The sequence below is a fragment of the Tupaia chinensis genome, unplaced genomic scaffold (assembly GCF_000334495.1).
Source record: "Tupaia chinensis unplaced genomic scaffold, TupChi_1.0 Scaffold000047_1, whole genome shotgun sequence".
Classification (NCBI taxonomy): domain Eukaryota; kingdom Metazoa; phylum Chordata; class Mammalia; order Scandentia; family Tupaiidae; genus Tupaia; species Tupaia belangeri.
The window spans coordinates 967,743-984,242 of NW_006159505.1; the positions used below are offsets into that span (position 1 = coordinate 967,743).

General features: G+C 45.2%; 1 protein-coding gene across 4 annotated transcripts in view; it reads right to left on the reverse strand.

The window, feature by feature from the left end:
- Positions 1–16,209, reverse strand: part of STIM1 (stromal interaction molecule 1) — a 221,145-nt gene extending 204,936 nt beyond the window's left edge. For all 4 annotated transcript variants that reach the window (XM_014590358.2, XM_014590351.2, XM_014590355.2 and 1 more), the window contains exon 1: positions 16,048–16,209. In XM_014590358.2, coding sequence (XP_014445844.1) covers positions 16,048–16,186 — 139 coding nt within the window. In that variant the 5' untranslated portion in view covers positions 16,187–16,209. The remainder of the gene's footprint in view (positions 1–16,047) is intronic.
- Between the last annotated feature and the right edge of the window lie 291 nt (positions 16,210–16,500).

The window sequence follows — 16,500 nt, forward strand, 5'->3', positions numbered from 1 at the left end:
TCAGTCTCCAGTGAGCACACTTACCCAAGAGCAAAATAACTAAAAACAAAAACAAAAAACCTCTCTTTCTCTCATAAACTTGTGAAAAAATAGAGTAAAATAAATTGTGTAATTTTTTAAAAAATATTTTCCTGAGAGCACATGCACTCACTAAAGAAACAGAGAGAGAGAGAGTGTGTGAAAGCACCTGCCATGGGGAATTGCCATGCCGCCATTTCCTCTCCTCCATTTTTCTCTCCCTTCGGGACACTGGGCAAGCATGAACTGTACCCAGCATGCCTCCAAAGCCTCCAGGTCTGGGACTCAAACTGAGCAATCAGCCACATGGGATCCAGCTGCTTTAACCCCCATGCACCGGTTGGCCCAATTGTATAAATTTTAATCAAATGCATATTTCTACCCAAATTCAGATAGCAGTTTCTTCCCTTCCCAAGTTATTAAATAAAAATAGGAACAGGGCACACATGGCTGACTGTAGTTTGAGCCCCAACCCTGGCAGCTTGAAAAACATGTTGAAGCTCATGTGTAAACAGGCCCAAAATCTCTCTCTCTCTCTCTCTTTCTCATGAGCACACATAACCTCTGGTCAAAATAAAAAGGAAGGAAAAAAAAAGAAAAATTATTTCAGTCATGGAATCAGATAAAGCTAAAATAAAATCCTGGATCAAGGACCAGCAGGTAGTATGGTGGTTAAGGTGCTAGACACTCCCACATGGCTGACCATGGCTTGAGTCCCGGACCTGGGGCCTTGCTTTCTCATTTTCCCTCTCTCTATCTCTATCTCAGTGTGTGTGTGTCTCTCTCTGGTTAAATTAAAATAAACGAATGAATAAATTAAATAATTTTTAAAAAATAAAATAAAATCCTGGCTCAACCACCTCAAAGTCTCAGAGCTACAGTTTCCTCCTCTGTAAAATGAAAACCATATCAGTCTTTAAGGATTGTCATGCCCATGTGAAGCATGACCAATAGCTGTCATCATATTGTTTGAGTTGTCTTAATATATAGTTATCTCTTCAAAGGTAAGTATGAGTTCCAGTGACCTTTGCCCTTATCAGAGAAAATTTCTTGAAGTAAGACCTCCACAAATTTGATCCTGCAATGGCATCCACACAAACATAGGCACACGCTGCTTCCTAACCTGTGTGTACGTATAACACCTGAAGGGCACCATCTCCCCTGGCCACTGTATTTCAGAGTCTAGTCCTGGGAACTTGGCACACATGGACACATTTGTTTTAACATACACTGTAGTGATGAGAGTGCTGAGAGCTTCCTGAGAGGCCTGAGATAACCCAGAGAGGCCAACAGGAGCAGAGCTACTGAATCACACTGAGAAAATTAGAGGCACATGAGATTTGGAAGCCTGCCTACCTGCCTGCCAGTGAGATTTCTGCTCATTACCTAGGCCAGAGCTCAACGCAGGCAGCCAGGAGCTCTATAAATATGGTTAAGGAGGAAAGGGACAGGTTTGGCCTACTTGGGCCGTGCTGACAGCACGATGGCCTCTCTTACTCAGTCGCCTGCCCCACTGAGTCTCCCAGGAGGCCCCTCCCCAATACCTTGAGGAACACTGGTGTGAGGTTTGCTCAGCCTGGAGCTCTCCGAGGCCCAGAGAGTTCTCAGCATCAGAGAAAACATTTTAAAAACCAATGATCTTCACAAGTCTGCCCCAACTCTCTGCTGCCCAACAGGCTCAGCAGTGAGAATCCCGGAAGAAGGTTCCCTCCTCCATGCCACAAGCCAGGCTAACAAAAGCAGTTAAAGTTCATTCTATTCATTCAGATGCGTCAAGTGTGACCTGAGGTAAACCTGTCTGGGCTGTGGAACCCATGCAGGGAGCAGCAAGACCCAAGGAAGCTTTGCCCATAGCCCTACTCCACTCCTACTGCAGCCACCTGTTCAGGGTGGCCACTGCTGAGGCAAACAGTTTTGTCAGAGTCAATGACCAAACCATCCCCCTGTGTGACTGATAACTGTCACTGAGAACAACTTCAGTGGTACTCAATAAATAGGGATGAGGTACTGGGTCCAGTCCAATAATAATGCCCACGGAACTCCTCAGAAAACTGTGTCAATTCCTTTTCTTAAAGTTTATATTTTAATTCTTCCACGAACATGAGAGACCAAGAGGTAGGAGCCCCAAAAGGGTCCTGACACCATGATCCACCTCCAACTTCAGCCTGCCTCAAGGCAAGGGCACACGTGTGCCCGAAGTACACAGGGAGGTCTAGGGCACGAAGCCGTGTGGGTCACCCTCACAGAGTATGGCTTTTTACTGCTGTGCCACTGTCAGGTCCCAACCCAGCACGTGAGTTTAACCTCTACTCTCAGGACACACTTGTCCAAATTTCTCACAGGAACTGAAGTCAATTTACTTACATTCTCCACCCTACCTATTCAATCCACCTACCAATTTATAGCTGCTCCTTCATTTATTCAACAACTGTCTATTAAGCGCATACTTTTTTTTTTTAAGAATTATTTTATTGGGACCAGCAGTTAGCGTAATGGCTATATCTCTGGACTCCCATGTAGTCGACCACAGTTCGAGTCCTGGACCACTGGCTTAAACTTACGCCGGGCCCGTGTGCATGCATGCCCAAGATCCCAAGAGGAGAATGGAGGAGAAGGGATTGTGACATGGCCATTCCCCTTGGGGGAGTGATTTCTTGCTTTCTCTCTTTCTGTCTCTCTCTGTCTTTCCAGCAGCGCCCTATAGCAAAAACCTCTTAAAAAAAAAAAAAGAATTATTTCATTTAACTTTATCTATCCACTTACTGACCAGAGAGAGAAAGAGAGGGAGGGAAGTGAGAAAGCAAGCCACCAGGTCCAGTACTCGAACCGTGGTCAGCCATGTGGGAGTGTCCAGTGCCTTAACCACGACACTACCTGCTGGTTCCAAAGCACACACTTTCTGACCAGCACTGTGATAGGTACTGAGTATGGATACTATGGATGAAAAACCAGAAGTGGCTCTTGCCCTGAAGAGAGGAAATTATGCACAGAAAAAAAAAAAAAAAGACTATAAAATCTGCATAACCCTTTCATAAACATTAACTCTCTTTGAACGTCATTTTTCAAGTGAGGAGCTCAATTTGAGTCATCCTGTCAGCAAGGACTCGAGCCAGTGCCCTGCTCTTGATTTACATCAAGCCGCCTCTTGCTCTAAGAGGCATGAGCAGGGTGTGAAGTACACAGACAGTACTGCAAATAGCATGCGCTATCAGAGTCTGACCAGAAAGGAGTGACAGTCATATTTTGTGCCTAACATTAGTTTCAGGAAAGACTTCATAGAGGACTGAGAGATTAGGTAAGAATAAAGGAGGGCATGCAAGGATATTCTGGGAGGAAAAGGATATGATGAAAGTAAAAGCAAAAGAAAAGCAGTATAAATAAAGGTGCATTCTGTAGACTTGGACAAAGGAAAAAGTCTGACTGAGCCAGGAATGCAGAGAGGAGAACAGAGGGGTATGAAGTGAGCAAAGTGGTCTGGGGCAGAACTCTGGGTTAGAAAGGCAATCACCATCCAGAGAAAGATTTTAGAATCTACACATTTTCTGTTCCAATCTGCCCAACAAAAAACAAAGATACAGTCCTGTTAGCCATGCAAGACTTTTCCTTGCATGGCCTCTCACACCAAATAAATCTACTCCACTCTGATAAACAGGACAGGGTCACAGCCATCCCTATTCAAATCTCAACTGCTGGAGCAAGTGTAGCAAACAGGCAAGGCTCTGTCAAACTCTCGATGCCCAGAGGCTTCCCCATGGTCCTTCCCAAAAGGCTTTAGATACATTACTCTGCCTGTGGAGGCCCCAAATCCATAATGCAGCCAGCTGAACCACTGTGGTGAGATATGCAGTATAAGGTTCTGACCCAGCTTCTTTTTTTTTTTTTAATTATTATTTTATTGGGACTAGTAGATGGTGTAATGGTTATGTACCTGGACTCCCACGTAGTCAACTGCAGTTTGAGTCCCGGACCTGGCAGCCTAAAATTCATGCTGGACACGTGTGCCTGTATGTCCAAAATTTCGAGAGGGGACTGGAGAAGGGACTGCAGCATAGCCATACCTCCTGGGTGGTGATTTCTCACTTTCTGCCTCTCTGCCTCTCTCTGTCTCTCCAGTTGGAGCATGCACCCTATAGCAAAAACCTCTCAAACAGTTGGAGCTTGCACCCTATAGCAAAAACCTCTCAAAAAAAAAAAAAAAAGAATTGTTTTATGGTACTTTATTTTATTTCATTTTATTTATTTTAATTTGACCAGAGAGGGACAGAGTGAGAGAGAGGGAAGGTGAGAAACCAAGCTGCCAGGTCCAGGACTTGAACTTCAGTCAGCCATGTGGAAGTCCAGCACCTTAATCACCACACCACTTGCCAGCCCCATCAACTCAGCTTCTTCAGAAGCCTACTCTGTACATCCCAATAGACACGGATCTGTTGGCACTCTGAGCTGATACTGCCAAGAAACTGGTATGAAGTGTGGATATTAGTCCCCATATGCAACAGGTATCACAGGACAGCTTCTCCTGTGCTTTATATGTAAGCTTGCTAGTTAGATGGCCCCCAGAAACAGTACTTGGCATACCCCTAATTCTGCCCAGCCCAATTTCTGAAAACTGGTGTAATAGTGTGAACTGCTGTCTGGTCCTCCTCTGCATAGGTCCCATATCTCTCAACAATCCAACCTGGCCTCCTGGGATTCATGCCCTTGGGTAATCCCCTCACCCTGAATATGAACTAGACAAATGACTTCCTTCTAACAAATATAATATGGAAGAAGTGATGGCATATTAATGCCAGGACTAGATGATAAAAAGACTGAAGTATCCTTCTTGGGCACTCTCCTTGCTCTCTTGAATCACGTGGTCTGAAAGAAGCCAACTCATTTTATGAGGCAGCCCAGTGGAAAGGCCCACGTTGCAGGGGACTAAACCAACCACCGCGTAAATTAGCTTGGAAGCAAATACTCTCTTCTGAGTTGAGCCTTCAGTCCCAGTCAACAGGTTGGCTGCAACTTTATGAGCGACGTTGAGCCAGAGGCACCCAGCTAAGCTATACCCAGATTCCTGACCCACAGAAACTATAAGATTAAAAAAAAAAAAAAATGCTTGTTATTCTCTATGCCTTTAAGTTTGGGCTTAATTTGCTATGCACCAATAAATAACCAATACAAGTGAGGACCAGGCTCATCTGCACAGCAATTTTAAGGCTGCAAGTGGGAGGTCAGCAGGTGGCATAATGGTTAAGATGTTGGACCCCTACAAGGCCAGCCGAAGTTCTAGTTCCAGACCTGGCGACTTGAAAATCATGCCAGGTGCGTGTGCATGAGTGTGTGCCCAAAGTCCCAGGAGGAGAAGGGAGAAGAAATTGTGGCAAGGTTATCCCCTTGGGGAGTGGTTCCCTCCCTCCCTCCCTCTCTCTGTCTCTCTCTCTCTGTCTCTGTCTCTCTCTCTCTCTGTCTGTCTCTCTCTCTGTCTCTCAAGATCTCTGTCACTGGACTTAGCATACACACCTTGACACCCTGTAGCAAAAATCTCTCTCTCAAAAAAGAGAAAGAGAGAGACTGTAGGTGGAGCTAGGGAAGTGACTATACTCACAAAATGAAAGAGATTACAGGACAGAAATAAGGTCAAACAGTAGTATCCAGACTTTAAATTTCCCTGTGGCCTATTGCAAGCCTTGAATAAAAGACTGGTTTGGCTACACCGAGTCTACATATATTGGGTAGGTACACCTGGTAAGACAATGGAACCATAGCAAATTCACAGAAGCAGCTACCCTGAGAAGTATCATAGATAGACACTCAGATTCTGAAAAGTTTTTCAGCCCCACAAAAGCAAAGGTTGAGATGACTCAAATGCTCCTAATCGTATGGTATTTTTCAGTTTAGAAAGCACTTTTATGTAAGTTATCTTGTGTTAGCCTCATCATGAACCAATTCATTAAGGTTATTCTTTTTACCCTTTCCTACCTAGGTCCACTACTAGTAAGGAAAGGAGCTAGAACTCGTAAGCTCCCTGAAAGGTAGATATTTTTGTATCATGGCTGTGGCCAACTCAGACCCTTCTGCAAATCAAAGCCAATCTTCCCACTTTATGTCTAGGCTTTCATCCAGACCCACCCCCTCACTTCCCCAACTCTCTCCTCTACACTACGCATAGGTACTTTGTGGAACTAGAATTTCTCAGCTACTCTTACTATTGTCTTAAGTCTATTTATTTACTTATTCTGAGAGAGAAACTAAAGTGGAGGCACACTCAACAGGGTCTTCACACCTTGATCTGCCCCAAGCCTTGGCAGTCCGGATCAGCGCACACACATGCATGAGCAGCCTGTACAGGAAGACCCTGGGACACAAATCTGGACCCTTACCATATGGCTTCAGCATCATGAAGCTTTGCGTTACTGCTGTGCCATTGCAGCTGGCTTCCCAGTCACTCCTAACAGTGAGAATTTCAAATGTTAAGATTCTGGCCTCTTAGGGACCAGCAGTTAGCATAATGACTATGTCACTGGACTCCCATATAGTCACGGAGTTCGAGTCCTGGGCCCGGTGGCTTAAACTCACACTAGGTGTGTGTGTGTGTGCACAAGATCCCGAGAGAAGAATGGAGAAGAAGGGATTGTGGTGTGGTCATCCCCCCTGGGGGGGGGTGATTTCTCGCTTTCTGTCTCTCTGTCTCTCTTTGTCTTTCCAGCAAGCACACACACACACCCTATACCAAAAACCTCTCCAAAAAAAAATCTGGCCTCTTAAAAATCCTAGACAAATTTCTTCCAAGTAAACTGGGGCTGTCAGACCCAAACTGATCTGGATGACTTTTTTTCTTTAAAAAGAGAGAGAGAGGGAAAATTTATCTAGTATCATCAGTGAATTAAAAAAAAAAAATTCTAATAAACTTTCCAATAATTTTAACTTTACCTACAGCCTTTCAAGGAAAAGTTTTCAACTTTCAATCAGGTGCCTAGCAAAGTAACACAGAATAAGAATCAGATAATAAATCTCCTTTAATTCAGTTCTGCAAACTTTATACTAAATACAGTATACTACATGCTGAGCATGCTAGGTGCTAGAGTAAAAAGTTGAATATCTTATGTTCTAACCCTTTAAGAGCTTATAGTAAGAGAGGTAGGCATTTAAATAAGTTACAGTGTAGGATGGTTACACTGTAGATGCTACTACCCTCCAGAGCAGCGCAGTTTTGAGATGAGTGACTAGATTATCCAAACACCTTTGTTAATACAGCTATGGCCAAACCCCTGAGGCTCTGAGTGTCTGATCAGTGAGGCAGGACTTCTTTTTGAGACACACCAACAAGTCCTGCATTCTAATAAAAAATTAAAAAAAAAAAAAAAGCACAGTCTGGAACCAGCAGATGACATAATGGTTACATTGCTGGACTCCCACGGACTCCCAAGTAGTTGATCACAGTTCAAGTCCCAGACCCAGTGACTTAAAACTCATGCAGGGCCTATGTGCCCAAAATCCCAGAAGAAGAGACTGTGGTGTGGCCATCCCCCCTAGAAAGTTGATTTCTCGATTCCTGTCTCTCTGTCCCTCTCTTTCCAGTGAGCACACAAACACTATAGCAATAATCTCTTAAAAAAGAAAAAAAAGGCAAAGATGTAGTGCAAAGATCACTAGAGTTATCATTCTGATCCTGCCACTTTGTAACTATATAACCCAGAACAACAATTAATCATCCACAAATTCTCCACCTTTAAAATGGCCAAAAGTGGGGGTGCCGGCAGGTGGCATGGTGGTTAAGGGTGCTGGACTCCAACATCGCTAACCACAGTTCGAGACCCAGACCCAGCAGCTTGCTTTTTCACTTTCCCTTGCTCTCATTCTGTCCCTCTCTGGTCAAATTAAAAAATAAGTAAATAAATAAAGTTAAATAAAATAATTCTCTTTTTTAAAAAATGGGCAGAAGGGGGGACCAGCAATTAGTGTAATGGCTATGTCGCTGAACTCCCATGTAGTCAACCGTGGATCGCGTCCCGGACCCAGTGGCTTAAAATTCATGCCGGGCGCATGTGTGTGTGTGCCCAAGATCCTGAGAGGAGAATGGAGGAGAAGGGATTGCAGCATGGTCATCCCCCCTGGGGGGTGATTTCTCGCTTTCTGTCTCTCTGTCTCTCTCTGTCTTTCTGGTGAGCGCACGTGCCCTATAGCAAAAACCTCTCCCCAAAAAGTCGGGCAAAAGGGATCAGCAGATGGCATAGTGGTTATGTCGCTGGACTCCCATGTAGTTGATCGTGGTTCAAATCCCAGACCTGGTGGCTTAAACTCACTCCAGGCGTGTGTGCGTGCGTGCCCAAGATCCCGAGAGAAGAATGGAGAAGGGATTGTAGTGTGGCCATCCCCCTGGGGAGTGATTTCTTGCTTTCTGTCTCTCTGTCTCTCTCTGTCTCTCTGGCAAGAGCACATGCCCTCTAGCAAAAACTTCCTCCAAAAAAAAAGGGCAAAAGTGAGAAAAAGAGATTGAGAAGAAATCAAAAAGATCTGAGCTTATGAGCCAGCAGGTAGCATGGTAGTTAAGGCAATGAGTCACACACAGCCAAATGCAATTCAAGTCCCTCACCTGGTGGCTTAAAAAACATGCCAGGCACATGTACATCTGTGCCCAAAATCCCAAGGAAAGAGAATGGAGGAGAGGGGATTGTGGCATGACCACCCCCCTATGGAGCACTATCTCACTTTCTTTTTCTTTCTGTAGTGAGTGCACACACCCTACAGCAAAAACAAAAACAAAAAAGATCTGAGCTTGGAGGGAACTTAATACAAAGTGGGTAAGCAACATCTCCAAGGGTTAAAGAAAGGCCCGGAATGTGTATCAAATCATCTGAAAGGAAGAAAGAAAATGGGGCCCATTCAAACAAGCATTGATTCCAGCAAACTTTAACAGAGGTTAGGCTAGTCATAATAATAACCAAGATAAAAAGTACAAGCCCTCCTCCTTCCCTCCACCCAAGGGCAAACAGTATCCCCAATGTGTTACATTCACAATTTATACAAAGTATCGTGGGAGTAATAAAGAAAGGTCTGTATTACTATTATTTACTTCTTAAACTGTTTTGTATCCACATGGGTATTCAATGTATCACTGTTTATACTTTGTTTAATATCCTTAACATTTCTTTCTTTCTTATATCAACAGGAACAAAAAAGAAAGCTCTGTTGGAGGCCCAGTTTGGTATCTTCTTCTCTCCCTCATAGCCTGACAGCCAGATGCTGGTTTCCTGGAGGATCATTTCCCACAAAGGGAAATGGACCACAGCATGCCCATGAAACCACTCAGTGATGTCTCTCAAGGCCAAACAGCAGGAAACCAAAGGGGCCCCTTGGGGCTAAAACCAAATCCTGTGGAGACCAAGGAAATCACCCCCCCACAAGACCTCATCCGTTTCTTGCTGAAGAATGAGAAGTTTTAACACGAAAACCCCATAATGCTGAGGGGCCCATGAGTAGCACTCATTGGTTCTGTGAACTGGAATGGGAAAGAAATTACATCCTTATTCTCAATATTTACTTACTAAAAGTTAGCATTTTCTTCAAGTACCAATGTAGGCAACCAATCACTGATATTACATTATTAGTAGTACCAATGATTTTTGTCACAAATACAAATCACAGATACTTTTCATATCATATTACATTGTTATTTACACATCTCAAAATATTACTTACACTCACTGTTACTTCAAAGTTATGATAATTGCTAGAATGACCACTAGATCACACATGACCGTCCTCTTCTATCTGCGAGCCAACAATGAAACAGCTCTGCCTAGTTATCATCGAGCCACCAGTGAGATCTCACACGTTCACACTGGTGATCCAGATAGACATCACAATACCCACTTTCCTTCTTTTTTCTTTTCTTTTCTTTTTTTTTTTTTCCAAGAGGTTTTTGCTATAGGGCGCATATGCTCACCAGAAAGACAGAGAGAGACAGAGAGACAGAAAGTGAGAAGTCACCCCACAGGGGGAATGGTCACACTGCATCCCTTCTCCTCCAGTCTCCTCTCAGGATCTTGGGCACGTACGAATACATGCCCGGCATGAGTTAAAGACACCAAGTCCAGGACTCGAACAGCCGTCGCCTACATGGGAGTCCAGCAATACAGCTATTACACCAACTGCTAGTCCCACAATACTCACTTCCTTACAACCTCCCCCAAGTCAGACTACTTTCTCCAGGTTCTCTTCTACCTCCACCCAACCCTTCCTTTCTAGGAAACACCCCCACCACCCCCACGCCAGCCCAAACAGCCCTTATTCTGCACTGTCTATACTGCCTGATTTTGTGCTTCATTTACTTACTCTGTGTGTTATGTTGTAGTTAATATTCCGTAAATATTATGGCCTTACCAGACTTAAACTTCTCTGGAGGCCATAACTTCCTTCTATAATGCGAAACAAGTAGTAAGCAATCATTATTTTGACTTGTAAATTAAATATCTAATTATAGGGGTCACTGACTCAAATGTCCTAGTCTTCTACCATCGGCCTACTGTGAAACCTCTACTTAATGCCTCTTGGGGCCTCAATTTCCTCATACATAAAAGTAAGTGAGTTGAATTAACTGATGTTTCCATCTCCTAATTTGTAGGCAGCCATTTTTCATCTCCCCAAGATCTGAGAAAAATTACAGAGAAAATTGTAAAGCCTCCCCACCTCTCCCAGGCAAGGTTAGTCACTCACTCCCTGGGCTTCCCACAGCTTTCTGTATGTGTATATGATAACTCTATTATAGTATTTATCACAAAGTTTTGAGAGAAGGTATAGCTTAAGGCTGAGGTGAAGGCAGAGAGAAGAATTAGACCACCTGGGTTCAAACTGTGGCTCTCCTTATCAACTGTGCAATCATGGGCAAGTTTTTATTGTTTTTATTTCTTCTATGAGCAAGACATAGAGAAAGAAAGAGACAGAGAGACAGAGAGACAGCTTCCAGGGTCCTGACACTGTGATCCACCCCCAGCTTCAGCAGTCCTGGAACATGAGCACGCATGAACTCAGCATGTTCATAGAGGTCTCCAGACAAGACCCCAGACCCTTCCCATGTTTTTATTGTTTTTATTTCTTCTATGAGAAAGAAAGAGACAGAGAGACAGAGAGACAGCTTCCAGGGTCCTGACACTGTGATCCACCCCCAGCTTCAGCAGTCCTGGAACATGAGCACGCATGTACTCAGCATGTTCATAGAGGTCTCCAGACAAGACCCCAGACCCTTCCCATGTAGGTCAGCTTCAAAAAGCAACTGTCCAACCCCATGGGCAGGTTATTTAATTTCTCTATGACTTAATTTTCTGACCTATAAGGATAATAATACCTATCACATAGGATGGTCCTGAAAATCAGATGAAATAAAATGTTTAGAACAGTGTCTGCCAAATAATAAGCACTAAAAAATATTAGTTGTGGGACCAGCAGATGGTGTAATGGTTACATCGATGGACTCCCACATGGCCAACCATGGTTTGAGTCCCGGACCCAGTGGGACACACTGGACATGTGTGCATGCATGGCCAAAATCTCAAAAGCAGAATAGAGATGAAGGGATTATTGTGTGGCCATCCTCCCTGGGGGATGATTTCTCACTTTCTGTCCCTCTCTGTCTTTCTGGTGAGTGCATGTGCCCTACATAAAAAAAAAAAAAAAAAAAATCTCTTTCAGAAAAAAATAATTTAGTTGTGAGTATCATTGCCAATGCTCATGTATTAATATGTCCTACTAGACACTGGGTTCCAGCTTGATCTATTTTCTAACTCTGCTTTATACCACTCTGCTTACATTTATTCCCATTCACTTAACCACAAGATAATACATTTATTTGTGTGTTTATTTTCTGGCTCCACATTGACACTGTAACTTCCATGAGGGAGGGAATCTGTTTTGTTCATTCGTAAATCTCCACAGGAAACACAGTACCTGGACCAGAGGAGGCACTCGAATACTTGCTGAATAAATACATGCACAGGCATTGTTCAATGTTTGCTGAACCAATTAACCTAGCTAAAGGTGAGTGTCAAAGCTGAGGCCTGGGAGCAGATGATGTCCTGGTTGCCCTGGGACTAACATGTCCCTCTCCCCAGCCCCCAGTACAAGCTTCACCCAAGCCCCACCCACCTGCTCTTGGCCCTAGCCCAGTTCCGGGAGCCACCCTCAGCTAAAATTAGCATAGCTACCAAGATGGTCAGGCCATTTATAGCCTTAGAGGCAGCAGCGACTAGCTGGGTGGGCAGGCAGGGCTCTGGTCTGCCACTCCATCACGGGCACTAAGAAGCCAACCTGCATTCTGCACACTGCCTCGATGCCTACCCTCTGAGGCCCTGTTCCAGCTATGTTGAACCAAACCACCGCTCATGATTAAAGGTCCTCAGTACCTCCTACATGGGCAGCCACAATTGCAGACTGTGCCTGGGGTTACCTCACACACATTCTATAGAAAATATTTTAAGTGTCTGGAGGCAATTTCCCTAGAGTCTAAGGGAGGTGCCAAGCATCAGTTTCAGGCCAGTTTCAGAAATGCAGGCCCCAGAGTAGCACAGCCAGGCACTGATCTGTGCCGAGAATGTGACAGCATGGTGGGTATGCAAGTATTAAAGAAACCAAAACGTAATAACTCTCCACTGCTCAGTGAGAGAGCCTAACAGGGTACCCGCCTTCACTGCAGGGCTGTTTTTTTAAGCGTTTTCTGTATGCCTGGTAAAGCCATACGCATTTTACCTAAATCTTTCTTAGAATCAAATCTTTTAACTGACTAAAAAGAGACAGATGGGTAAATACCTAAAAAGCTAATTCTTTGGGCCTCTGCAAAAGACTCTCTAGAGCAGAAAAAAGGCAGCCCTTTTCCTGGATCTCAACTACATAGTCACCAGGGCCTGCCTAATCACCAGGAAGAAAGCAACATTCTCCCATCTCGCCTACTACTCCTTTAACAGGGCAGGATCTGAGAAAGTGGAAGAAGTCTAAGACTTAAGCATCAGAAGACTTGCCTATAAGAGAGTGCACAAGACCCAGTTTCTCCACCCATAAAAAAGGGGATAATACCACCTGCCCAGCTTTCTAATAGGATTATTGTGGGACTCTAGGAAAAAGAGCTGTGTAGTTATAAAATATAAACTGCACAGGGCACCCAATTTGGGTATGCTGAATCTGATTTAGAAAAGTGAAAACTAGGAACAGCTGGTGGCATGGTGGCTCGGGTGGCTGAATGCCACATGGACGACTATGTGGTTCGAGTCCTGGAAAAACACACCAGGTGTGCGGTTGTGCATGCTCAAGATCCCAAGATAAAGAAATGGAGAGAATTATGGTGTGACCACACCCTGTTGGATGGTACTTTCTCCTCCTCCTCTCTCTGTCCCTCTGTCTCTTTCTGTGGCAAGCACACATGCTCTCTAGCAACTTTTTTTAAAAAGGCAGAGAAAAGAAAGTAAAAGTGGTAGCTTTAAGAACAAGAAAAAAGAGAGTTTTCTTGTGTTCTGAGGATAGAGAGGGACTGGAAAGGCTGCAAGAGTCCCCAGTTGCACAGTTTTTCCCCAATCCTTTTGCAGAGCCCACGCTATGAGTCATCTCTTCACAAAACTAAGTCCCTGTCTGAGTTAAAGACAAAGTTCTGAACAGACCCAAGGGGACAACCTATCAAAATACAGTGCTGGGACCTCTGTTCCCATAAACCATAGTCATTCATAGCACCTAGGGCCTCTCTTCAAGACTTTCCTCCCTGGAATTCACTATTATTGTGACAACTCATTTCTCAAATATAGAAAGACAAGACCAAAAGAGGCCCAAGTGGTATAATCAGCATAGGCAGGCCTCTGAAATACATCGTGTAGAAGGAGAGCTTGATCCAAAAGCTCCAGTCATAGAGTGGTCCAGAGGGGTGCTAGAATGCCTCTTACCTTGGGCACAAAGAAAAAACTTCCTGATAGCTAATGCCTAAAATTCAAAACTTCATCTTTTAGTTTGTGTCTAAAACATAGAACACTGCCTCTCTCAACAAAAATATTCATTTTGTGTCAGGCACTCATATTTTGGAGTGAAAAAAAAAAAAAAAAGACACATTACCAGTTATAAACAGGGAGGTCACAGGCACAACAGAGATGCCCCTCAGGTCTATTTCGCAGTTCAGACTGCATCTGCCAACCAGTCTTTCCTTTCCTAGTTCAATGAGAACCGAACTTTGTGCTAGGTTTCAGGCCCAAGGATACTCCTTAAGAAGAAACAGTATTCATTTTCAAGAAGGGCCCCCCTTTAAAGCAGCAGCCCAGGCACCATGACTCTACGCAGAGCAACCCTGGCCTCATTTGGAAAAGAGCCTCTGGGTGTCAGGAATCACACTCGGCCCAGGAAAAGAACTTAAAAGCGGGTTGCCCAAGAACGCGTCTACTGGGCCGGCAGGTGGCATGTTTGTTACAAAAACATAGAACCCTGCCTCTCTCAACAAAAATATTCATTTTGTGTCAGGCACTCATATTTTGGAGTGAAAAAAAAAAAAAAAGACACATTACCAGTTATAAACAGGGAGGTCACAGGCACAACAGAGATGCCCCTCAGGTCTATTTCGCAGTTCAGACTGCATCTGCCAACCAGTCTTTCCTTTCCTAGTTCAATGAGAACCGAACTTTGTGCTAGGTTTCAGGCCCAAGGATACTCCTTAAGAAGAAACAGTATTCATTTTCAAGAAGGGCCCCCCTTTAAAGCAGCAGCCCAGGCACCATGACTCTACGCAGAGCAACCCTGGCCTCATTTGGAAAAGAGCCTCTGGGTGTCAGGAATCACACTCGGCCCAGGAAAAGAACTTAAAAGCGGGTTGCCCAAGAACGCGTCTACTGGGCCGGCAGGTGGCATGCGGCTGAGGGTGCCGGACTCCCATATGGTAGACTGCAGTTACAGTCTCAACGCTGGTGGCTTGCTATCTTCACTTTCCCTCTCGCTCACTCTCTCTTACCCTGTCCCTCTCTGGTCAAATTAATAGATAAATAAAGTCAAATAAAACAATTCTTTCAAAAGAAAAAGAAGGGTCTACAACCAAAGCCAGTCTCTGGATCCAACCATGGAAGTCCCACCACCACCTGTATTTTCTCTTCCTGTATCAGCAGGTATCCACTAGCCAGCCCATTACTTAAGCTTGTCTGTCCTCGGAAACCACCCAGATATAAACTCTCGTCCCTCTGCAGGCACAGCTCTGGGCAGATCACCCCACAGCAACAGGGTAAGAGGAATGGGGGAAAGATAACTGGTCTCTTTTGAAGCCTTATGTAAAACAAACTGAATTACCAAAACTGTTCCATTCTGCCACAAGAGTACACCAGGGCTCCAGCTGCCTGACAAGACTGAGTGCACAGGAAAATCCAGGACAGATCCAAAATAACATGGAATCCCTACCCTCATCAGTCAGAAGAAACAAGTCATCTCAGGAATTATATCATGCCTATGTCAAGAAAAGGCAGTTAACTCCTTAGTAGTAAATAGGATTCCATAGAAGAAGCTGCCTTGATAAATTCAAATAGGCACAGCCAAGCGCAGCAGATTACCTAAGGGAAGGGAGGGATGCCGGTTCCCACGGTAGTTGGATAGAAAGTCACACCTGAACACAAGGCTATCCTGGCAACAGAGTGGCCCAGCCCTGGCTGTCTCTGCCCAACCCAGTGGCCTCAACCTCCCCTGTGCTGCGGAGGGCTGAAACTGGCAGACAGCAACAGATTTATCATCTGGCCTGGCCATTCTTCCAGACAAGAGTCCTGAGACAGGTCTTGCCTGTCTAATCTGAAAGGTCAAGGTGCCCTAAAGGCTTCTCACCCTGCCAACAAAAGATATCCTGAAGAGGGATGAGGAAAAGTTGTTCAGGAGAGACAGGCGTTACCGTGACTCCTGAACAGAAAGAACTTGGACGACCAGGAACTGGAATGCCATATGTGACTCCTCCACCAACCTCACCTGCACACACCTAGATTTCATTTTGCCCACTTCGGACCACTTGGTCTGAGTCGAAGCCCCAGATCAGTCCAACCCAGCACAAGGCCTTACCTGCTGCAGTGGACTCCTCGGAAGCAGCCCCCGCGCCGGCTCCTGTCGCCTTCTCGCTGTGACTATGGCTGTGGCTCTGGCCCTGGTGCAAGAGGAGCCCCCAGAGGAGCCACAGGGCAAGACGAGCGCACACATCCATGACTCTAGGTCTCAGTCAACATGCGCCTGACGTGGACACCTCGGGATCCCAGACGCAAAGCTGGGAGCCCGGGAGTGCAGCGGACGGTCCCCGGGCAAGATGCGCTCCTGGTGCCGCAGCTGTCCAGCCACCCGCGGGCCTGCCTCCGACAGCCAAAGGTCAAGTGCTCCAAGTTTGGGCGCAGGAGGAGGGCCGGCACTTCGGGTCCAACAGTGTGTGCGCCCGAGCTGCGGCGGCCTGAGCTCGGGCCGCTTCCGGAGAGTTGGGGCAGGGTGGCTGCGAGGCCGCTGTCAGCTCCGCAGTCTGCTACACCC